At 41.6% G+C, this 25917-nt stretch overlaps 1 protein-coding gene across 1 annotated transcript in view; it reads left to right on the plus strand.

Moving 5' to 3' along the window:
- The window catches only part of LOC139760197 (transcription factor A, mitochondrial-like), a 133976-nt gene that overhangs the window by 69657 nt on the left and 38402 nt on the right, over positions 1-25917 (plus strand). Inside the window, exon 4 of the mRNA XM_071683131.1 lies at positions 5658-5862. Within this exon, the coding sequence (XP_071539232.1) occupies positions 5658-5862 (205 nt within the window). The remainder of the gene's footprint in view (positions 1-5657; positions 5863-25917) is intronic.

The following is a 25917-nucleotide window of genomic DNA, read 5'->3' on the forward strand; positions in this document are numbered from 1 at the left end:
TGGAGTGAAAAAGATTTTGAGTGATCGGGGCCTGAACATGCAGGAGGGTGAAAGATGTGCAAGGAAGAGAGTGAATTGGAACGATGTGGTATACCGGGGTCGATGTGCTGTCAATGGATTGAACCAGGGCATGTGAAGCGTCTGAGGTAAACCATGGAAAGTTCTGTGGGGCCTGGATGTGGAAAGGAGCTGTGGTTTCGGTTCATTATTACTTGACAGCTAGAGACTGAATGTGAACGAATGGGGCCTTTGTTATCTTTCTAGTGGTACCTCGCTCACATGAGGGGGAGGGGGTTGTTATTTCATATATTGCAGGGTGGCGATAGGAATAAAAAAGGGCAGACAGTATGAAATATGTACATGTGTATATATGTATATGTCTGTGTGTGTATACATATGTATACGGTGAGATGTATAGGTATGTATATTTGCATGTGTGGACGTGTATGTATGTACATATGTATGTGGGTGGGTTGGGCCATTCTTTCGTCTGTTTCCTTGCGTCACATCGCTAACGGGGGAGACAGTGACAAAGCAAAATGAATAGATAAATGATATATATGTGATGTTCCTCCCAGTCTGATGCTCCATACATTCCTTCATCTTCTCCATGAATGCTTTTCGATATTATTTACCAGTGTTATTCAATAAACTTATGCCTTTGTAGTTCGAACACTTGCCTTTAACCCCCCTTGCTTTTATACAGTATCACTATACATGCTTTCCTCCAATCCTCAGGCGCTTCACCATGATCCATACATTCCTTAAATATCCTTTTTAACCAATTCAACTGTAGTACCATCCACTTCAGCTGCATTGCTGCATTTCACCTTCTGCAAGGCTTTCACTACCTCTTCTCTCTTCATCAAACCACTATCCATGAATCTCACTTCTCATACTGCCCAAATCAAAAGACCCTTCATCTGCAACTCAATCATCAAACATTTAGCAATCCTTTAAGATAAGATAAGATAAGATAAGATACTTTATTCGTCAAATTGTTATACAAAAAGTAATACAAAATGAAATTCGTTTTGGCTTTAGAGCTCCTTAGTAGTTGTAAAAAGAAAAAAAAAAAAAAAAACATTAAAATATTAACAAGAAATATTGCATAGGTTATTACATATAAAATGTTACTTTGCTATTGTGTACATGCGATATCAGCTTGTCACCATCCCTATCATGAACCATCACCTACAGTTATCATGAAACTTAAAGCTAGAAGTTATAGTGATGATAGATGATCGAAAAGCAGAATGCTTTTGGGTACAAACGACTTTTTGTATCTGTCAGTGTGCAGCTTGGGCAGAGCTAGCCTTCTACCAGATTTAAGATACGTGTAACAATTATGTAACGGATGCGTTACATCTTTCATCATTCTGTCTACTTGTTTCATTGTACCTTTTTGATACAGCTTATTCAGTGATGTGGTCTCTGCACCTAGTTTTCTTGCTTTCTTAACAATCCTTCCCAGCTTCTTTATATCTTTGCACGTAAGTTTTCCATACCAGGCAGTGATTGAAAAATTTATAACTGATTCTAAAATTGATTTGTAAAATAGGCTAATGACCATTTTATCTACATGTAGGTTATGCAAGATACGTACAAAGTGTAATCTTTGAATACATTTCCTTGACACCATATCTGTATTAACACTTCCCTTCAACTGGTCATCAATCATAAAGCCCAAATACTTATACTGGTTTACTCTTTCTACGTTTTCTTTCTCAATTGTTAATAGGTCTGGTACGTGTTTATTTTTAGTTCTGAAATCAAATATCATCTCTTTCGTTTTCTTTACATTAAGCTCCAAAAAATTTTGTTTACTCCAGTCAACGAATTTTTTAACTTGAGTTAAATAGCCTTCATAATTATTATTTACAATTTTTCCTAAGATAACTGTATCGTCAGCATATTTTATAATAGTACAATCATCAATTTCACTTCTACAATCATCTGTATACAAGGTGAAAAGAGCTGGGGACAATACACAACCTTGGGGGGCTCCTGTGTTGGTGACTATCATATTAGACTTAACATTATTTACATTGGTATATTAGGGTCTCTGGGTTAAAAAGCTAAAAATCCATATTAAGATATTTCTATTTACACCCAATTCTAGCATTTTATTGAGCAAAATATGAGGTTGCATTGTATTAAATGCTGAACTAAAATCAATTTATAGTGCTCTAATTTGTGATTTGGGCTTATCTAAATGCTTATTAATATCATTTGATAGTACAAGTGTTGCATCCTGTACACTCCTATTATTACGATAAGCAAATTGCATAGGGTCTTTTAAATTATTTGTTTTTTCACAGATATAGTTTTTCACAATGCTTTCTAAACATTTCATAATATTAGATGTTAGTACTACAGGTCTGAAGTCTTTGTGATCTTTTGGGTGATTAATTTTTGCAATAGGTTTCACTTCAGATTCTTTCCATTTATAAGGCACCACTCCCTGATCCAGCGAGTCCTGAAATAATGTGGTCAGTACGGGTGTCAATTGTTTTGCACAGCATTTAAGTACCCTAGCAGGTATCCCGTCTGGCCCTGTAGCTTTACCTGCCCGAATATTCTGCAGGGACTTCTGTACGTCTTCTTGCCTAATTATAATTCTTTCATCATTTAAGATACTCACTTCATCACTTACTGTTATCTTTTCCCGTTTTATCCCCTTCATTGATTTACCCATTTTTCTCTTTTCTTTTTCACATTATTTACCTTCTTCCAAAACATTTTTTGTATTCTTCCTAAAGATTGATAATCTCCCCCCTCCCCCTACCCTCATTTGCCTTCTTTTTCAACCCCTGCACTTTCCTCTTGACCTCCTGCTGCTTTTTCTTATACATCTCCCTGTCATTTCATGTATGTACCCTCAAATGCCTCTTTTTTGTCATTCAGTAGCAACTTTACTTCTTCATCTCACCACTCACTATCCTTTTTTAATCTGCCTACTCCCCACTTTTCACATGCCTCATGCATCTCTTGCACATATAATCACTGCTTCCCTAAATATCTGCCATTCCTCATCCACTCCTCTCACATGATATACTCTCACCTTTTGCCATTCGTCTCTCAATCTCTGCTGGTATTTTGTCACACAAGTTTCCTTTCCAAGCTCACTTACTCTCACCACTCTCTTTTCCTTGACATTGTTTGATTTTTTCGAAAACTTCTACATATCTTCACCCTCACCTCCAGAAGATAATGATCAGACATCCCACCAGCTGCTCCTCAGCACATTTGCTTTGAAAAGTCTTTTACATGCCAATCAATTGATATCTAATATGATAACATCTGTTGACCATCTCTACTACTCAGATACGTATACTTGTGAATATCTATCTTTTTAAATAAGGTATTTCCAGTTATGAGTCTTTTATCAGCACAACTCCAGAAGCTCTCACCATTTCCATTTATATTCATTTATTTATTTTGCTTTGTTGCTGTCTCCCGCGTTAGCGAGGTAGCGCAAGGAAAGAGACGAAAGAATGGCCCAACCCACCCACATACACATATATATACATACATGTCCACACATGCAAATATACATACCTATACATCACAACATATACATACATATACACACACAGACATATACATATGTACACATGTACATAATACTGGCTGCCCTTATTCATTCCCGTTGCCACCCCGCCACACATGAAATAATAACCCCCTCCCCCTCATGTGTGCAAGGTAGTGCTAGGAAAGACAACAAAGGCCACATTCGTTTACACTCAGTCTCTAGCTGTCATGTAATAATGCACTGAAACCACAGCCCCTTTTCCACATCCAGGCCCCACAGAACTTTCCATGGTTTACCCTAGATGCTTCACATGCCCTGATTCAATCCATTGCCAGCACATCGACCCCAGTATACCACATCGTTCCAATTCACTCTATTTCTTGCACGCCTTTCACCCTCCTGCACGTTCAGGCCCCGATCACTCAAAATCTTTTTCACTCCATCTTTCCACCTCCAGTTTGGTCTCCCACTTCTCCTCATTCCCTCCACTTCTGACACATATATCCTCTTGGTCAATCTTTCCTCACTCATTCTCTCCATGTGACCAAACCATTTCAAAACACCCTCTTCTGCTATCTCAACCACACTTTTTTTATCACCACACATCTCTCTTACCCTATTATTACTTACTCGATCAAACCACCTCACACCACATATTGTCCTCAAACATCTCATTTCCAGCACATCCACCCTCCTCCGCACAACTCTATCTATAGCTCACGCCTTGCAACCATATAACATTATTGGAACCACTATTCCTTCAAACATACCCATTTTTGCGTTCCAAGATAATATTCTCGACTTCTACACATTCTTCAATGCTCCCAGAACTTTCCCCCCCTCCCCCACCCTATGATTCACTTCCGCTTCCATGGTTCCATCCGCTGCCAAATCCACTCCCAGATATCTAAAGCACTTCACTTCCTCCAGTTTTTCTCCATTCAAACTTACCTCCCAATTGACTTGTCTCTCAACTCCACTGTACCTGATAACCTTGCTCTTATTCACATTTACTCTCAGCTTTCTTCTTTCACACACTTTACCAAACTCAGTTATCAGCTTCTGCAGTTTCTCACATGAATCAGCCACCAGCGCTTTATCATCAGCAAACAACAACTGACTCACTTCCCAAGCTCTCTCATCCACAACAGACTGTATACTTGTCCCTCTTTTCAAAACTCTTGCATTCACCTCCCTAACAATCCCATCCATAAACAAATTAAACAACCATGGAGACATCACACACCCCTGCCGCAAACCTACATTCACTGAGAACCAATCACTTTCCTCTCTTCCTACACGTACACATTTCCATTTATAACACAGAATACTCCATGCATCCCAGTTATATGCTCAGCTGCCACATTACTTACCTTTTCATTCAAATCACCCATTTTGAATACCCGGCCTTGTTCATCAAAACTGCTGAGATACCAACTTAGGTGCTCCCAAAACACTTGCCTCACATGATCTTTCTTCACATGACCTTATGGAGAGAGTGAGTGAGGAAAGATTGACAAAGACGATATGTATCAGAAGTGTAGGGAACAGGAAGTGGGAGACCAAATTGGTGATTGGAATGAAAATGATTTTGAGCAACCGGGGTCCTGAACAAGCAGGAGGGTGAAAGGTGTGCATAGCGTAGAGTGAATTGGAATGATGTATGATAGGGTTATTGTACTGTTATCGACTGTACCAGGGCATGTGAAGCATCAGGGTAAACTGCGGAGAATTCTGTGAAGCCTGGTTGTGGGTAGGGAGCTGTGGTTATGGTGCATTACACTTGACAGCTAGAAAATGGATGTGAGCAGATGCGGCCTTTCTTTTTCTGTTCTTGGCACTGCCTAGGTAATGCAGGAATTGGAGATCAAGTATAAAAAAAGAATTTGATTTATTTGATTATACAATGCCAGGACCCTTTCACTGGGGGTCTCACAGCGCTGAGAATGTGTGCCACACAGGAGTAAGGAAATGATAGATTCCATTGGCGTGAGATCCTTGACAAGACTCTGCTTCTTTCTATCCATTAACGTTTCAGCTTTGTTGTAGGTGACTTCCCACTTTGTAGTGTAACCACTGGCAGGCAGATTCTAGTAACATCCATTGATATTTTTTGTTTTAGGTATGAAGCCTATATGAAGAAACTCACTCCAAGTCAAGTAGAAAGCATGAAAAATTTGAAGAAAAAGCGCTCAGAGGATAAGGTTAAACGTCAGCTGCGACGTGAAAAGAAGAAAGAATGTGAAGAACTTGGTAAACCCAAATATCCTGGAAATGCTTTTTTACTCTATGTCTCAACACTGGACCGAGGAGAAGCACCTGTTAAGGTAGTCTTTTGATTATCTTGATGTTATTGGTAAATTAGATTCTTCAGAGCTTTCAAAAACTTTAACACGAACAACATGTATTATTGAAACTGGACTGGCACATTGGGAACTAATGTAGGGGATTGGTTTACCTTATCTTCTTAGTTATATAAGATGAATTATTTAATTATATATTTATTTTGCTTTGTTGCTGTCTCCCGCTGTAGCAAGGTAGCTCAAGGAAAGAGACGAAATACTGGCCCCACCCACCCACATGCACATGTATATACATACACGTCCACACACGAAAATATACATAGCTATACATCTCACCGTATACATATGTATACACACACACACATATACATATATACACATGTACATAATTCATACTGTTTGCCTTTAGTCATTCCTATTGCCACCCCGCCACACATGAAATAACAACCCCCTCCCCCCTCATGTGCGTGAGGTAGCGCTGGGAAAAGACAACAAAGGCCACATTCGTTCACACTCAGTCTCTAGCTGTCATGTAAAAATGCACCGAAACCACAGCTCCCTTTCCACATCCAGGCCCCACAGAACTTTCCATAGTTTACCCCTGACGCTTCACAAGCCCTGGTTCAATCCATTGACAGCACGTCGACCCCGGTATACCACATCGTTCCAATTCACTCTATTCCTTGCACGCCTTTCATCCTCCTGCATGTTCAGGCCCCGATCACTCGAAATCTTTTTCACTCCATCTTTCCACCTCCAATTTGGTCTCCCACTTCTCCTCGTTCCCTCCACCTCTGACACTTATATCCTCTTGGTCAATCTTTCCTCACTCATTCTCTCCATGTGACCAAACCATTTCAAAACACCCTCATCTACTCTCTCACCCACACTCTTTTTATTACCACACATCTCTCTAACCCTATTATTACTTACTCGGTCAAACCACCTCACTCCACATATTGTCCTCAAACATCTCAATTCCAGCACATCCACCCCCCTCCGCACAACTGTATCTATAGCCCATGCCTCGCAACCATATAACATTGTTGGAACCACTATTCCTTCAAACATACCCATTTTTGCGTTCCAAGATAATGTTCTTGACTTCCACACATTCTTGAACACTCCCAGAACTTTGGCCCCCTCCCCCACCCTATGATTCACTTCCGCTTCCATGGTTCCATCCGCTGCCAAATCCACTCCCAGATATCTAAAACACTTCACTTCCTCCAGTTTTTCTCCATTCACACTTACCTCTCAATTGACTTGTCCCTCAACCCTACTGTACCTAATAACCTTGCTCTTATTCACATTTACTCTCAGCTTTCTTCTTTCACACATTTTACCAAACTCAGTCACCAACTCCTGCAGTTTCTCAAACGAATCAGCCACTAGTGCTTTATCATCAGCGAACAACAACTGACTCACTTCCCAAGCTCTCTCATCCACAACAGACTGCATGCTTGCCCCTCTTTCCAAAACTCTTGCATTCACCTCCCTAACAACCCCATCCATAAACAAATTAAACAACCATGGAGACATCATACACCCCTGCTGCAAACCTACATTCACTGAGAACCAATCACTTTCCTCTCTTCCTACACGTACAGATGCCTTACATCCTCGATAAAAACTTTTCACTGCTTCTAACAACTTGCCTCCCACACCATATATTCTTAATACCTTCCACAGAGCATCTCTATCAACTCTATCATATGCCTTCTCCAGATCCATAAATGCTACATACAAATCCATTTGCTTTTCTAAGTATTTCTCACATACATTTTTCAAAGCAAACACATCCTCTACCACTTCTGAAACCACACTGCTCTTCCCCAATCTGATGCTCTGTACATGCCTTCACCCTCTCAATCGATACCCTCCCATATAATTTCCCAGGAATACTCAACAAACTTATACCTCTGTAATTTGAGCACTCACTCTTATCCCCTTTGCCTTTGTACAATGGCACTATGCACGCATTCCGCCAATCCTCAGGCACCTCACCATGAGTCATACATACATTAAATAACCTTACCAACCAGTCATCAATACAGTCACCCCCTTTTTTAATAGATTCCACTGCAGTACCATCCAAACCTGCTGCCTTGCTGGCTTTCATCTTCCGCAAAGCTTTTACTACCTCTTCTCTGTTTACCAAATCATTCTCTCTAACCCTCTTACTTTGCACACCTCCTCGGCCAAACATCCTATATCTGCCACTCTTATCATCATACACATTCAACAAACTTTCAGAATACTCACTGTATCTCCTTCTCACGTCACCACTACTTGTTATCCCCACTAGCTCCCTTCACCGATGTTCCCATTTGTTCCCTTGTCTTACACACTTTATTTACCTCCTTCCAAAACATCTTTTTATTCTCCCTGAAATTTAATGATACTCTCTCACCCCAACTCTCATTTGTCCTCTTTTTCACCTCTTGCACCTTTCTCTTGACCTCCTGCCTCTCTTTTATACATCTCCCAGTCATTTGCATTATTTCCCTGCAAAAATTGTCCAAATGACTCTCTCTTCTTTTTCACTAATAATCTTACTTCTTCATCCCACCACTCACTACCCTTTCTAATCTGCCCACCTCCCATGCTTCTCATGCCACAAGCATCTTTTGCGCACGCCATCAGTGCTTCCCTAAATACATCCCATTCCTCCCCCTCTCCCCTTACATCCTTTGTTCTCACATTTTTCCAATTTGTACTCAATCTTTCCTGATACTTCTTCACACAAGTCTCATTCCCAAGCTCACTTACTCTCACCATTCTTTTCACCCCAGCATTCTCTCTTCTTTTCTGAAAACCTCTACAAATCTTCACTTTCGCCTCCACAAGATAATGATCATCCCTCCAGTTGCACCTCTCAGCACATTAACATCCAAAAGTCTCTCTTTCGCACGCCTATCAATTAACACGTTAACCAATAATGCTCTCTGGCCATCTCTCCTATTTACATATGTATACTTATCTATATCTCGCCTTTTAAACCAGGTATTCCGAATCACAAGTCCTTTTTCAGCACATAAATCTACAAGCTCTTCACCATTTCCATTTACAACACTGAACACCCCATGTACAGCAAGTATTCCCTCCACTGCCCTATTTACTTACCTTTGCATTCAAATCATCCATCACTATTACCCGGTCTCGTGTATCAAAACTACTAACACACTCACTCAGTTGCTCCCAAAACACTTGCGTCTCATGATCTTTCTTCTCATGCCCAGGTGCATATGCACCAATAAGCACCCATCTCTCTCCATCCACTTTCAGTTTTTCCCATATCAGTCTAGAGTTTACTTTCTTACGCTCTCTCACATACTTCCACTACTCCTGTTTCATGAGTAGTGCTACTCCTTCCCTTGCTCTTGTCCTCTCACTAACCCCTGACTTTACTTCCAAGACATTTCCAAACGACTCTTCCCTTTTACCCTTGAGCTTCATTTCACTCAGAGCCAAAACATCCAGGTTCCTTTCCTCAAACGTACTACCTATCTCTCCTTTTTTCTCATCTTGGTTACACCCGCACACATTTAGACACCCCAATCTGAGCCTTGGAGGAGGATGAGCACTCCCTGCATGACTCCTGAATTGTAAGATAAACAAATTTCTGAAATCTCATCATTTATTTGCTAAGAAAGTGAAACAGAAAGTTTTCAGAATCTACATGTTTTATTTAGTTATATATTTATTATACATTCACCGAGAACCAATCACTCTCCTCTCTTCCTACACGTACACATGCCTTACATCCTCGATAAAAACTTTTCACTGCTTCTAACAACTTTCCTCCCACACCATATATTCTTAATACCTTCCACAGAGCATCTCTATCAACTCTATCATATGCCTTCTCCAGATCCACAAATGCTACATACAAATCCATTTGCTTTTCTAAGTATTTCTCACATACATTCTTCAAAGCAAACACCTGATCCACACATCCTCTACCACTTCTGAAACCACACTGCTCTTCCCCAGTCTGATGCTCTGTACATGCCTTCACCCTCTCAATCAATACCCTCCCATATAATTTACCAGGAATACTCAACAAACTTATACCTCTGTAATTTGAGCACTCACTCTTATCCCCTTTGCCTTTGTACAATGGCACTATGCAAGCATTCCGCCAATCCTCAGGCACCTCACCATGAGTCATACATACATTAAATAACCTTACCAACCAGTCAACAATACAGTCACCCCCTTTTTTAATAAATTCCACTGCAATACCATCCAAACCTGCTGCCTTGCCGGCTTTCATCTTCCGCAAAGCTTTCACTACCTCTTCTCTGTTTACCAAATCATTTTCCCCAACCCTCTCACTTTGCACACCACCTCGACCAGAACGCCCTATATCTGCCACTCTATCATCAAACACATTCAACAAACCTTCAAAATACTCACTCCATCTCCTTCTCACATCACCACTACTTGTTATCACCTCCCCATTTGCGCCCTTCTCGGTGAATGTAGGTTTGCGGCAGGGGTGTGTGATGTCTCCATGGTTGTTTAATTTGTTTATGGATGGAGTTGTTAGGGAGGTAAATGCAAGAGTTTTGGAAAGAGGGGCAAGTATGAAGTCTGTTGGGGATGAGAGAGCTTGGGAAGTGAGTCAGTTGTTGTTCGCTGATGATACAGCGCTGGTGGCTGATTCATGTGAGAAACTGCAGAAGCTGGTGACTGAGTTTGGTAAAGTGTGTGGAAGAAGAAAGTTAAGAGTAAATGTGAATAAGAGCAAGGCTATTAGGTACAGTAGGGTTGAGGGTCAAGTCAATTGGGAGGTGAGTTTGAATGGAGAAAAACTGGGGGAAGTGAAGTGTTTTAGATATCTAGGAGTGGATCTGGCAGCGGATAGAACCATGGAAGCGGAAGTGGATCATAGGGTGGGGGAGGGGGCGAAAATTCTGGGGGCCTTGAAGAATGTGTGGAAGTCGAGAACATTATCTCGGAAAGCAAAAATGGGTATGTTTGAAGGAATAGTGGTTCCAACAATGTTGTATGGTTGCGAGGCGTGGGCTATGGATAGAGTTGTGCGCAGGAGGATGGATGTGCTAGAAATGAGATGTTTGAGGACAATGTGTGGTGTGAGGTGGTTTGATCGAGTGAGTAACGCAAGGGTAAGAGAGATGTGTGGAAATAAAAAGAGCGTGATTGAGAGAGCAGAAGAGGGTGTTTTGAAGTGGTTTGGGCACATGGAGAGAATGAGTGAGGAAAGATTGACCAAGAGGATATATGTGTCGGAGGTGGAGGGAACGAGGAGAAGAGGGAGACCAAATTGGAGGTGGAAAGATGGAGTGAAAAAGATTTTGTGTGATCTGGGCCTGAACATGCAGGAGGGTGAAAGGAGGGCAAGGAATAGAGTGAATTGGAGCGAGGTGGTATACCGGGGTTGATGTGCTGTCAGTGGATTGAATCAGGGCATGTGAAGCGTCTGGGGTAAACCATGGAAAGCTGTGTAGGTATGTATATTTGCGTGTGTGGACGTATGTATATACATGTGTATGGGGGTGGGTTGGGCCATTTCTTTCGTCTGTTTCCTTGCGCTACCTCGCAAACGCGGGAGACAGCGACAAAGTATAATAAAAAAAAAAGTAATTTATTATAGTTGATCGCTTTTTACTGCATCATCAAGGTAGTGCCATGTTTTTTATGAAAAGAAAATGAAGAAGGGTGGCCCTTGCAGAAATTCTTTGGAACAGGACAGTTATGGCACACTTTACTTTCCACTAGCATGTTTCCTTTTTGTTTTCAGAAATATCTCACACTCTTTCAAGGAAACTGTCACATTTTAAATGAATTAGTACACATTGTCCTTTATATACAGGTTTGCTTCTACTCTTGGGAGTTGGGTGGCCCCTGCATAAATTCTTTGGAACAGTGCAGTTATGGCACACTTTACTTTCCACTAGCATGTTTCCTTCTCTGTTTTCAGAAATATCTCACACTCTTTTCAAGGAAACTGTCACTTTTTGAATGAATTACTACACATTGTCCTTTATATACAGGTTTACTACTCTAGGGAGTTGGATGTCCCTGTTCTCTTTGCTTGCATTTGAGTTTGGGGGCTAGGGATTTCAGTTCAGTAAATATTTCCCACAAAATGTGCCTGTAGCTTTATATTAAAGTGGCATGCTTGCAGCCATTTTCATTTAGAAATGCTGGTTCATTTGTGTGTGAGGCATAAATGGTAAATTTCAGAGAATGGAAGTTAGAGACAGGTTAAGAAAGGGAAATTAGACTGGTCTGTATGAGATAAGGTTGAAAAGTGGTGAGACTTTTGAGTGGCATAGAGTGAAGGTTGTGAAATCAGGCCTGCAAGATGATACAAATAGTTTTCAAAATATGATTTGGCTGTAATCAAAGATAAGTGTTGGAAAATATGTTTGATTGGAATTTTTACTTTTTATAATAAGTAGATGAGATGACAAAGGCTACTTAATGTTCAAATCATGACATAACAAACATCAGTATACTGGCAGTGAGGAAGCGAATGCTTTCAAAGCACTCATTATCAATAGTCTCAGATAAGAAAAAGAATCCTTCATTTTCCTCAACTGGCAGTTTAATCATTCCTCACAAACCATGCAGACTGTGCCTCACTTATCTGGTCACCCATTCTTTCAAAAGCACACAAAATGACAGAACACATAAAACAGAGCACTTAGAACAATCACCAGCTGCTTATTAATCACAGATGTTCAGCACCTGTACAACAAAACAAAAATGCCTTTAGTACAATCCATCCTCAACATGCTCGACATTTGCAACAGCACTGACTTTTCCCTTCCTAACCGTTTCTCAACCACCCATCATCCTTAAGGCTTAAATAGAAAGCTTACTCCAGCCACCTGTACACACAAATCCCCAACTGTCTGCAAACACCACAAAGTATATTCACACTACTGTAGCTTGGCAGTCTCCTTTAGACTTATACTTCATTCCACCATGCATATTCTCATATGATACTTTTTTTCCTACTTTAATGCCATTTCCCATGTTAGTGAGGTAGCACAGGAAGCAGACAAAGAATGGCCACATTAGTTCATGCCCATTTTCTAGTTGTCATGTGCAGTGCACTGAAACCACAGCCCCCCTAGCCACAACCAGGCTCAACAGATCTTACCATGGTTTCCCCTGGCTGCTTTACACACCCTGTGTCAGTCCATTGACGGCACATCATCCCCTGTATACCTCATTGTTTCAATTTCATTCTGTCCTATGCATGCCTTTCACCCTTGGCCCTCATCTTGCAAAATCTTTTTCACTCAATCCTTCCATCCACAGTTTGTTTTTCCCCTTCTTCTTGTCCTCTCCACTCCTCACATTTTTTTTTTTTTTTTTGCTTTGTCGCTGTCTCCCGCGTTTGCGAGGTAGCGCAAGGAAACAGACGAAAGAAATGGCCCAACCCACCCCCATACACGTGTATATACATACGTCCACACACGCAAATATACATACCTACACAGCTTTCCATGGTTTACCCCAGACGCTTCATATGCCCTGATTCAATCCACTGACAGCACGTCAACCCCGGTATACCACAATGATCCAATTCACTCTATTCCTTGCCCTCCTTTCACCCTCCTGCATATATATATATATATATATATATAGGAGTCACGTGGGGAGTGCTCATCCTCCTCGAAGGCTCAGATTGGGGTGCCTAAATGTGTGTGGATGTAACTAAGATGTGAAAAAAGGAGAGATAGGTAGTATGTTTGAGGAAAGGAACCTGGATGTTTTGGCTCTGAGTGAAACGAAGCTCAAGGGTAAAGGGGAAGAGAGGTTTGGGAATGTCTTGGGAGTAAAGTCAGGGGTTAGTGAGAGGACAAGAGCAAGGGAAGGAGTAGCAATACTCCTGAAACAGGAGTTGTGGGAGTATGTGATAGAATGTAAGAAAGTAAATTCTCGATTAATATGGGTGAAATTGAAAGTTGATGGAGAGAGATGGGTGATTATTGGTGCCTATGCACCTGGGCATGAGAAGAATGATCATGAGAGGCAAGTGTTTTGGGAGCAGCTGAATGAGTGTGTTAGTGGTTTTGATGCACGAGACCGGGTTATAGTGATGGGTGATTTGAATGCAAAGGTGAGTAATGTGGCAGTTGAGGGAATAATTGGTATACTTGGGGTGTTCAGTGTTGTAAATGGAAATGGTGAAGAGCTTGTAGATTTATGTGCTGAAAAAGGACTGATGATTGGGAATACCTGGTTTAAAAGGCGAGATATACATAAGTATACTTATGTAAGTAGGAGAGATGGCCAGAGAGCGTTATTGGATTACGTGTTAATTGACAGTCGCGCGAAAGGGAGACTTTTGGATGTTAATGTGCTGAGAGGTGCAACTGGAGGGATGTCTGATCATTATCTTGTGGAGGCTAAGGTGAAGATTTGTATGGGTTTTCAGAAAAGAAGAGTGAATGTTGGGGTGAAGAGGGTGGTGAGAGTAAGTGAGCTTGGGAAGGAGACTTGTGTGAGGAAGTACCAGGAGAGACTGAGTACAGAATGGAAAAAGGTGAGAACAATGGAAGTAAGGGGAGTGGGGGAGGAATGGGATGTATTTAGGGAATCAGTGATGGATTGCGCAAAAGATGCTTGTGGCATGAGAAGAGTGGGAGGTGGGTTGATTAGAAAGGGTAGTGAGTGGTGGGATGAAGAAGTAAGAGTATTAGTGAAAGAGAAGAGAGAGGCATTTGGACGATTTTTGCAGGGAAAAAATGCAATTGAGTGGGAGATGTATAAAAGAAAGAGACAGGAGGTCAAGAGAAAGGTGCAAGAGGTGAAAAAAAGGGCAAATGAGAGTTGGGGTGAGAGAGTATCATTAAATTTTAGGGAGAATAAAAAGATGTTCTGGAAGGAGGTAAATAAAGTGCATAAGACAAGGGAGCAAATGGGAACTTCAGTGAAGGGCGCAAATGGGGAGGTGGTAACAAGTAGTGGTGATGTGAGAAGGAGATGGAGTGAGTATTTCGAAGGTTTGTTGAATGTGTTTGATGATAGAGTGGCAGATATAGGGTGTTTTGGTCGAGGTGGTGTGCAAAGTGAGAGGGTTAGGGAAAATGATTTGGTAAACAGAGAAGAGGTAGTAAAAGCTTTGCGGAAGATGAAAGCCGGCAAGGCAGCAGGTTTGGATGGTATTGCAGTGGAATTTATTAGAAAAGGGGGTGACTGTATTGTTGACTGGTTGGTAAGGTTATTTAATGTATGTATGACTCATGGTTAGGTGCCTGAGGATTGGCGGAATGCGTGCATAGTGCCATTGTACAAAGGCAAAGGGGATAAGAGTGAGTGCTCAAATTACAGAGGTATAAGTTTGTTGAGTATTCCTGGTAAATTATATGGGAGGATATTGATTGAGAGGGTGAAGGCATGTACAGAGCATCAGATTGGGGAAGAGCAGTGTGGTTTCAGAAGTGGTAGAGGATGTGTGGATCAGGTGTTTGCTTTGAAGAATGTATGTGAGAAATACTTAGAAAAGCAAATGGATTTGTATGTAGCCTTTATGGATCTGGAGAAGGCATATGATAGAGTTGATAGAGATGCTCTGTGGAAGGTATTAAGAATATATGGTGTGGGAGGCAAGATGTTAGAAGCAGTGAAAAGTTTTTATCGAGGATGTAAGGCATGTGTTCGTGTAGGAAGAGAGGAAAGTGATTGGTTCTCAGTGAATGTAGGTTTGCGGTAGGGGTGTGTGATGTCTCCATGGTTGTTTAATTTGTTTATGGATGGGGTTGTTAGAGAGGTGAATGCAAGAGTTTTGGAAAGAGGGGCAAGTGTGAAGTCTGTTGGGGATGAGAGAGCTTGTGAAGTGAGTCAGTTGTTGTTCGCTGATGATACAGCGCTGGTGGCTGATTCATGTGAGAAACTGCAGAAGCTGGTGACTGAGTTTGGTAAAGTGTGTGAAAGAAGAAAGTTAAGAGTAAATGTGAATAAGAGCAAGGTTATTAGGTACAGTAGGGTTGAGGGTCAAGTCAATTGGGAGGTGAGTTTGAATAGAGAAAAACTGGAGGAAGTGAAGTGTTTTAGATATCTGGGAGTGGATCTGGCAGTGGATGGAACCATGGAAGCGGAAGTGGATCATAGGGTGGGGGAGGGGCGAAAATCCTGGGAGCCTTGAAGAATGTGTGGAAGTCGAGAACATTATCTCGGAAAGCAAAAATGGGTATGTTTGAAGGAATAGTGGTTCCAACAATGTTGTATGGTTGCGAGGCGTGGGCTATGGATAGAGTTGTGCGCAGGAGGATGGATGTGCTGGAAATGAGATGTTTGAGGACAATGTGTGGTGTGAGGTGGTTTGATCGAATAAGTAACGTAAGGGTAAGAGAGATGTGTGGAAATAAAAAGAGCGTGGTTGAGAGAGCAGAAGAGGGTGTTTTGAAATGGTTTGGGCACATGGAGAGAATGAGTGAGGAAAGATTGGCCAAGAGGATATATGTGTCAGAGGTGGAGGGAACGAGGAGAAGTGGGAGACCAAATTGGAGCTGGAAAGATGGAGTGAAAAAGATTTTGTGTGATCGGGGCCTGAACATGCAGGAGGGTGAAAGGAGGGCAAGGAATAGAGTGAATTGGATTGATGTGGTATACCGGGGTTGACGTGCTGTCAGTGGATTGAATCAAGGCATGTGAAGCGTCTGGGGTAAACCATGGAAAGCTGTGTAGGTATGTATATTTGCGTGTGTGGACGTATGTATATACATGTGTATGGGGGTGGGTTGGGCCATTTCTGTCGTCTGTTTCCTTGCGCTACCTCGCAAACGCGGGAGACAGCGACAAAAAAAGAAAAAAAAAATTTGAAATTCTGGTCATATGTTCATGTGGTTAAATTGATGAGAACTGCTATTGACGTTTGTGTAAATAAATTATACATTTCCTTTTTTCCATAGCCAGAGGTTGAACCATTATGTGACATTCTTTTTTTTCATTCATTTCAAGCTAGAAGTTTCAGTTTTCTAAATTGTTTCTTACATTTCTCATATGCATATATATGTATGTGTGTGTGTGTATATGTGCGTATGTATGTGTATGTGTGTGTATGTGTATATGTATATATATATGTATATTATCCCTGGGGATAGGGGTGAAAGAATACTTCCCACGTATTCCTTGCGTGTCGTAGAAAGCGACTAGAGGGGGACGGGAGCGGGGGGCCAGAAATCCTCCCCTCCTTGTATTAACTTTCTAAAATGGGAAACAGAAGAAGAAGTCACGCGGGGAGTGCTCATCCTCCTCGAAGACTCAGAGTGGGGTGCCTAAATGTGTGTGGATGTAACCAAGATGTGAAAAAAGGAGAGATAGGTAGTATGTTTGAGGAAAGGAACCTGGATGTTTTGGCTCTGAGTGAAACGAAGCTCAAGGGTAAAGGGGAAGAGTGGTTTGGGAATGTCTGGGGAGTAAAGTCAGGGGTTAGTGAGAGGACAAGAGCAAGGGAAGGAGTAGCAATACTCCTGAAACAGGAGTTGTGGGAGTATGTGATAGAGTGTAAGAAAGTAAATTCTCGATTAATATGGGTAAAACTGAAAGTTGATGGAGAGAGGTGGGTGATTATTGTTGCATATGCACCTGGGCATGAGAAGAAAGATCAAGAGAGGCAAGTGTTTTGGGAGCAGCTGAATGAGTGTGTTAGTGGTTTTGATGCACGAGACCGGGTCATAGTGATGGGTGATTTGAATGCAAAGGTGAGTAATGTGGCAGTTGAGGGAATAACTGGTATACATGGGGTGTTCAGTGTTGTAAATGGAAATGGTGAAGAGCTTGTAGATTTATGTGCTGAAAAAGGACTGATGATTGGGAATACCTGGTTTAAAAAGCGAGATATACATAAGTATACTTATGTAAGTAGGAGAGATGGCCAGAGAGCGTTATTGGATTACGTGTTAATTGACAGGCGTGTGAAAGAGAGACTTTTGGATGTTAATGTGCTGAGAGGTGCAACTGGAGGGATGTCTGATCATTATCTTGTGGAGTCTAAGGTGAAGATTTGTATGGGTTTTCAGAAAAGAAGAGTGAATGTTGGGGTGAAGAGGGTGGTGAGAGTAAGTGAGCTTGAGAAGGAGACCTGTGTGAGGAAGTACCAGGAGAGACTGAGTACAGAATGGAAAATGGTGAGAACAATGGAAGTAAGGGGAGTGGGGGAGGAATGGGATGTATTTAGGGAATCAGTGATGGATTGCGCAAAAGATGCCTGTGGCATGAGAAGAGTGGGAGGTGGGTTGATTAGAAAGGATAGTGAGTGGTGGGATGAAGAAGTAAGATTATTAGTGAAAGAGAAGAGAGAGGCATTTGGACGATTTTTGCAGGGAAAAAATGCAATTGAGTGGGAGATGTATAAAAGAAAGAGACAGGAGGTCAAGAGAAAGGTGCAAGAGGTGAAAAAGAGGGCAAATGAGAGTTGGGGTGAGAGAGTATCATTAAATTTTAGGGAGAATAAAAAGATGTTCTGGAAGAAGGTAAATAAAGTGCGTAAGACTAGGGAGCAAATGGGAACTTCAGTGAAGGGCGCAAATGGGGAGGTGATAACAAGTAGTGGTGATGTGAGAAGGAGATAGAGTGAGTATTTTGAAGGTTTGTTGAATGTGTTTGATGATAGAGTGGCAGATATAGGGTGTTTTGGTCGAGGTGGTGTGCAAAGTGAGAGGGTTAGGGAAAATGATTTGGTAAACAGAGAAGAAGTAGTGAAAGCTTTGCGGAAGATGAAAGCCGGCAAGGCAGCAGGTTTGGATGGTATTGCAGTGGAATTTATTAAAAAAGGGGGTGACTGTATTGTTGACTGGTTGGTAAGGTTATTTAATGTATGTATGACTCATGGTGAGTTGCCTGAGGATTGGCGGAATGCGTGCATAGTGCCATTGTACAAAGGCAAAGGGGATAAGAGTGAGTGCTCAAATTACAGAGGTATAAGTTTGTTGAGTATTCTTGGTAAATTATATGGGAGGGTATTGATTGAGAGGGTGAAGGCATGTACAGAGCATCAGATTGGGGAAGAGCAGTGTGGTTTCAGAAGTGGTAGAGGATGTGTGGATCAGGTGTTTGCTTTGAAGAATGTATGTGAGAAATACTCAGAAAAGCAAATGGATTTGTATGTAGCATTTATGGATCTGGAGAAGGCATATGATAGAGTTGATAGAGATGCTCTGTGGAAGGTATTAAGAATATATGGTGTGGGAGGAAAGTTGTTAGAAGCAGTGAAAAGTTTTTATCGAGGATGTAAGGCATGTGTACGTGTAGGAAGAGAGGAAAGTGATTGGTTCTCAGTGAATGTAGGTTTGCGGCAGGGGTGTGTGATGTCTCCATGGTTGTTTAATTTGTTTATGGATGGGGTTGTTAGGGAGGTAAATGCAAGAGTTTTGGAAAGAGGGGCAAGTATGAAGTCTGTTGGGGATGAGAGAGCTTGGGAAGTGAGTCAGTTGTTGTTCGCTGATGATACAGCGCTGGTGGCTGATTCATGTGAGAAACTGCAGAAGCTGGTGACTGAGTTTGGAAAAGTGTGTGGAAGAAGAAAGTTAAGAGTAAATGTGAATAAGAGCAAGGTTATTAGGTACAGTAGGGTTGAGGGTCAAGTCAATTGGGAGGTGAGTTTGAATGGAGAAAAACTGGAGGAAGTGAAGTGTTTTAGATATCTGGGAGTGGATCTGGCAGCGGATGGAACCATGGAAGCGGATGTGGATCATAGGGTGGGGGAGGGGGCGACAATCCTGGGGGCCTTGAAGAATGTGTGGAAGTCGAGAACATTATCTCGGAAAGCAAAAATGGGTATGTTTGAAGGAATAGTGGTTCCAACAATGTTGTATGGTTGCGAGGCGTGGGCTATGGATAGAGTTGTGCGCAGGAGGATGGATGTGCTGGAAATGAGATGTTTGAGGACAATGTGTGGTGTGAGGTGGTTTGATCGAGTGAGTAACGTAAGGGTAAGAGAGATGTGTGGAAATAAAAAGAGCGTGGTTGAGAGAGCAGAAGAGGGTGTTTTGAAGTGGTTTGGGCACATGGAGAGGATGAGTGAGGAAAGATTGACCAAGAGGATATATGTGTCGGAGGTGGAGGGAACAAGGAGAAGAGGGAGACCAAATTGGAGGTGGAAAGATGGAGTGAAAAAGATTTTGTGTGATCGGGGCCTGAACATGCAGGAGGGTGAAAGGAGGGCAAGGAATAGAGTGAATTGGAGCGATGTTGTATACCGGGGTTGACGTGCTGTCAGTGGATTGAAGCAAGGCATGTGAAGCGTCTGGGGTGAACCCTGGAGGGCTCTGTGGGTATGTATATTTGCGTGTGTGGACGGTTGTATATGCATGTGTATGGGGGGGGGGGGGGGTTTGGACCATTTCTTTCGTCTGTTTCCTTGCGCTACCTCGCAAACGCGGGAGACAGCGACAAAGTATAATAAAATATAAAATAATGTTCATGTACATGTATTGTGTATGTATTGTTAAGGAAGTTTACAGGGATGCACTATTGAATATATATTGTATGTTCTCATCGCGCATGCAAGTACTAATGCAAATCATGTCTGTAAAGCATTTAAAAAACAATATAGCAAGGAAATTCAATTAGACAGTCACCTATTCTTCTTGGAAGAGTTTAAAGAGGTCAGAATGTTACAGCCATCTCATGTTTTGATATGTTTTGGCTTGCCATTGTTCATATTGCATATTGTGTGATTCATCATTGAGCGAGTCGACGGTGAGCTGGAAAAAAGTGGTCACTTCATCATGTCATTGATGTTGGGTTCAAAATCAAATAGGAAGAATCAGATTTTTCAGTCAGAATACACCAGGATGTGGCCCTGTATTGTGCGATCAAGAAAGGATAAATTTACCGCACAATGTCAGTCTGTGCTTTGGATTTTAGCATTGCACACAGAGGAGTGAATGACATTCAGACTCACCTGAACAGGAAAAAACATACTAGCGTGGCAGAAAGTTCAGGCAGCAATTGTGACATTGGATAGTTCTTCCATTAGTGAACTGATTATTCAATAATCAGAGCTTCCATTAGTGGACTGATTATTCAGTAATCAGAGCCAGAAACTGATGACTAACTTTTTTAATTGAACACAATATAGCATTCACTGCTTTAGATCACCTGAGTGACTTTTTCAGAGTTAAGTATCCAAGAGTCCAAAGGTATGTTTACTTCCATTTCTCCATTTGATGTTTTTCATATCATAAATCTAGATCTAGTCTAGATTCAAATGTAAATCAATATAAACAACAAAAAGCAGATTCAGCTGCCCTCATCATTCCAGATTTTTCCAGATTTTTTTTTTTGAGTTCTGATATGTTTCACTCAACACCTCAATTGATTTTGGTTATGCTACCCCATTGTAAATGGTTTGGAAGAAGTCGTCGATAATCTAGTCAGGAAAGGATAAGATTATGGTCTTAGATTCAGTGTTTGAAGGCTAGAACTATGGTCAGAACCTAAATGTAAAACCCCTTTGAAAGTATCTATAAAAGTATATGAAAAAACTCTACAGCAAACAAAGGATAGGGTGGTTAGGTGATATAAGAGAAGTAATGACTGGTAAGAAAGGAAGTGTAGGAGCATTGGTCAGAGCTACAGAAGATAGGGAAAAATGGCGTGCCATAGTTTCCAACCCCCACCTTGTTGGGGAAAGCACACTGATTGATTGATTACCCCAATTGATTCATCCTATATACGGTCAGCAGCAGTCTCACAATTTTCTTCTCAGTTAATGGATGACTCGGGGATATACATTTGCATCGCACTGCAACAAACATTTCTAGGTTATGATTTTTTTTATTTTCATTTATGTTATCCAACATTATATAATGCTTTACTACTGTGGGTTGATCAATGATTCATGCATGGGTTACATATAAAGTAATCCCACATACAGATTTCCTAGTTGCATTGACTGTTTTTTTTTTTATATCTTTTTAACAGCTGAAATTCTAAAGATCAGTAAAGCACAGTTCTCTATGTTAACAGATAGCAGCTCAGGTCATGGGGCATAAGAGCAGTTATATCCTGCTATTGTGCAATATGATACTGAAGTGAACAGAGTTCTTAGTGACCTGCTGGAAATTGCTACTACAAAGGAAAAATGTTATTTGTTTTGCAGCAGATAATGCAGCTGTCATCGTGGGAGAGCAGAATGAGGTAGATGCATTTGTAAAGAAGAAAAATCCAGATACTTTTGTCATGGGATGATGCCCTTGTCATCTTCATCTCACTGCTGAGGAAAGAGTTAGCCAGCTGCCATTTTCACTGATGGACTTATTTGTTCCTATTTATTATTACTTGGAGAAATCTAGTAAGTGCCACAAAGTTCACTTACTTGTTCCCGTTTATTATTACTTGGAGAAATCTAGTAAGTGCTGCAAAGAGCTCAGGCAGGTTCAAACCTTGTGCAATGTTGAACAGCATGCAATTTTGAACTGTGTGTACTTGCTGGGTTTCTTTTGATAGGTCACTGACTATACACATTGAACCAGAAGAGCCTTCATAACAGTACTCCAAAAGAAGCAGAGTCCACAGGAAAGAAAAGGAATGTAGATGGTGACACTCAAGGTGTCAAAGAAATAAAAGGTCTCTGTAAGTGGTAGTTGTGCCACACTTCAAGCTAAGGCAAGCAAGGTTGCTCCATCTTTCCCAGGAAAGAGCAGTGTTGGTCAGACCTCATTAGGCAAGATGTTTCAGCCTTCATCCTCTCACACAACCAGCAGTGCAGGTCAAGTTTCTAAGAAAACAGCTCTGCCTTCATCTTCTCTCACAACCAGCAGTGTAGGACAGGTTTCTTCTAAGAAGACATTTATACCTTCATCTTCTCACACAGCCAGCAGTGCAGGACAGGCTTCCTCTTAGAAGACATTTCTACCTTCATCTTCTCACACAGTCAGCAGTACAGGACAGGCTTCCTATATGAAGACATCTCTACCTTCCTCCTTAAAATGGCTGAGTAAAGTTGACACAGTGACTGCATCTACTGGGGTATTATTTGTAGGAACAAAGACAATGTTAGGGCACTCACTGAAATGGATACATCAGATACTTGTGATAAAGCAGCTTCAAGCAGTGTAGACAACAGAGAGATAGCTTCATCTTAAGCTACATTGATTGGAAGCAAGAAAAAGGCTGATTTCTCTCCCAGTGCGACTGTGTAGCAAGTTTTTCTGTAGACAAAGCTGGTAAGATCCTTACAAGACTTAATGATTACAACAAGCTGTATTGTATGTTCTTCCTTAAAACCATGCCTTTATTCAACGAGCTCAATCTTGAGCTGCAAGAAGCAGCACCAGAGATCAATATTTTACATGGAAAGTTACAGGTCTTTCTACAAGAGATACTTCTCTGCTTTGTGAGGCCCTCAGTGATGACATGTTCTCCATCACCTGAACTGTGCAGTTATAGAGAATGCAAATAATGACCAGATGAGGATCTCATCTTGGGGAATGATGTTACGAACTTTTTCACAACAGAAGCATTCTCTCATTAAGACAGAAGGAAGAATTCTTCACATTAGTCAGGAAATACATTTTTTTGTGTGATTATGTGCCCAAGAAGTTCCCCATGAAGAATGAGCTGATTCAGAATGTAAGTGTTACTGACCCAAGGAAGAGAATGGATGCAAAGTTTGCATCATTGCTCTACTTTGTGAAGAAATTCCACTCCATGGAAGAGCAGATAGATGAGCTTGAGCTTGAATTTGCTCACTACCAGGTAGATCAGCTTGAAGGTGTATATCTTCACCAAAGAGCTGATGAGTTGTGGGTGGCCATTTCACATCTGAGACATGTCTTCTTATAAGGAAAAGTATGTACATCTTCCCATTATCATGTTTGCTATCCTGTCAGTTGCTCACAGCAATGCTAAAAATGAGAGAATTTTCAGTCTGGAAAGAAAAAATTTTGCCCAAGTTTTGGCACACCTTGTCAGATTTCCTCTGACAGAAAGTGTATTGCTGTGCTGAAAATAGCAGTTATCATCAAGTGAAGTTTGCTGAAAGACTTCTGGAGAATTGCAACCAGGCTACCACTGCTCATCACTGAATGTAAAAAGCTCTCTAGCCAGGAGTGAGTATGTGTGGACAAACAAACATTAGAACCTCTGTTTACTTAGTTCGAGGACCAAAAATGAAACACTCCTGACTAGATACTTTGTTGGTTTCAAAGTGAACAATTGTGGACTATCTACATGTAGATGAATAAGTGCAGATAACAGCTTGAGCACTGGACATCACAATTTTCTTCATCGGAAGTTCAACCTCTGTTGCAAGTGGTATGTTTTTTATTTGTTATACTTTGTTGCTGTCTCCCGCATTAGTGAGGTAGCGCAAGGAAACAGATGAAAGAATGGCCCAACCCACCCACATACACATGTATATACATGTGGAGGGAACAAGGAGAAGTGGGAGATGAAAGTGGAGGTGGAAGGATGGAGTGAAAAAGATTTTGAGCAATCTGGGCCTGAACATACTGGAGGGTGAAAGGCATGCAAGAAATAGAGTGAATTGGAACGATGTGGTATACCGGGGTCACTATGCTGTCAGTAGATTAAACCAGGGCATGTTAAGTGTCTGGTGTAAACCAAGGAAAGTTTTGTGGGGCTTGGATGTGGAAAGGGAGCTGTGGTTTCAGTGCATTACACATGACAGCTAGAGACTGAGTGTGAACGAATGTGGCCTTTTTTGTCTTTTCCTATCGCTACCTCGTGCACACACGGGGGGGGGGGGTGTGTGTGTGTGTGTGTGTGTGTGTGTGTGTGTGTGTGTGTGTGTGTGTGTGTGTGTGTGTGCCATTTTCATGTGTGGTGGGGTGGCGGTGGGAATGGATTGTATGAATATGTACATGTATTATGGAGTATATGTGCATTGAGATGTATAGGTGTGTATATTTGCGTGTGCGGACATGTATGTATATACATGTGTATGGGGGTGAATCGGGTCATTTCTTTCATCTGCTTCCTTGCGCTACCTCGCAAATGCGGGACACAGCGACAAAGCAAATAAAAAAAAAAATAATTATTTATTTATTTATTTTGCTTTGTCGCTGTCTCCCGCGTTAGCAAGGTAGCGCAAGGAAACAGACGAAAGAATGGCCCAACCCACCCACATACACATGTATATACATACACATCCACACACGCAAATATACATACCGACACATCTCAATGTATACATATATATATACACACAGACATATACATATATGCACATGTACATAATTCATACTGTCTGCCTTTATTTATTCCCATCGCCACCTCGCCACACATGGAATAACAACCCCCTCCCCCCTCATGTGTGCGAGGTAGTGCTAGGAAAAGACAACAAAGGCCCCATTCGTTCATGCTCAGTCTCTAGTTGACATGTAATAATGCACCAAAACCACAGCTCCCTTTCCACATCCAGGCCCCACAGAACTTTCCATGGTTTACCCCAGACGCTTCACATACCCTGGTTCAACCCATTGATAGCACGTCGACCCCGGTATACCACATCGTTCCAATTCACTCTATTCCTTGCACGCCTTTTACCCTCCTGCATGTTCAGGCCCCGTCAACTCAAAATCTTTTTCAGTCCATCTCTCCACTCCAATTTGGTCTCCCACTTCTCCTCTTTCCCTACACCTCTGACACATATATCCTCTTGGTCAATCTTTCCTCACTCATTCCCTCCATGTGACCAAACCATTTCAAAACACCCTCTTCTGCTCTATCAACCACACTCTTTTTATTTCCACACATCTCTCTTACCCTTACATTACTTACTCGATCCAACCACCTCACACCACATATCGTCCTCAAACATCTCATTTCCAGCACATCCACCCTCCTGTGCACTACTCTATCCATAGCCCACGCCTTGCAACCATACAACATTGTTGGAACCACTATTCCTTCAAACATACCCATTTTTGCGTTCCAAGATAATGTTCTCGACTTCCAAACATTCTTCAATGCTCCCAGATCTTTCACCCCCTCCCCCACCATATGATTCACTTCCACTTCCTTGGTTCCATCCGCTGCCAGATCCACTCCCAGATATCTAAAACACTTTACTTCCTCCAGTTTCTCTCTATCCAGACTTACCTCCCAATTGACTTGACC

Source organism: Panulirus ornatus, chromosome 35, assembly GCF_036320965.1.
Source record: "Panulirus ornatus isolate Po-2019 chromosome 35, ASM3632096v1, whole genome shotgun sequence".
Lineage (NCBI taxonomy): Eukaryota > Metazoa > Arthropoda > Malacostraca > Decapoda > Palinuridae > Panulirus > Panulirus ornatus.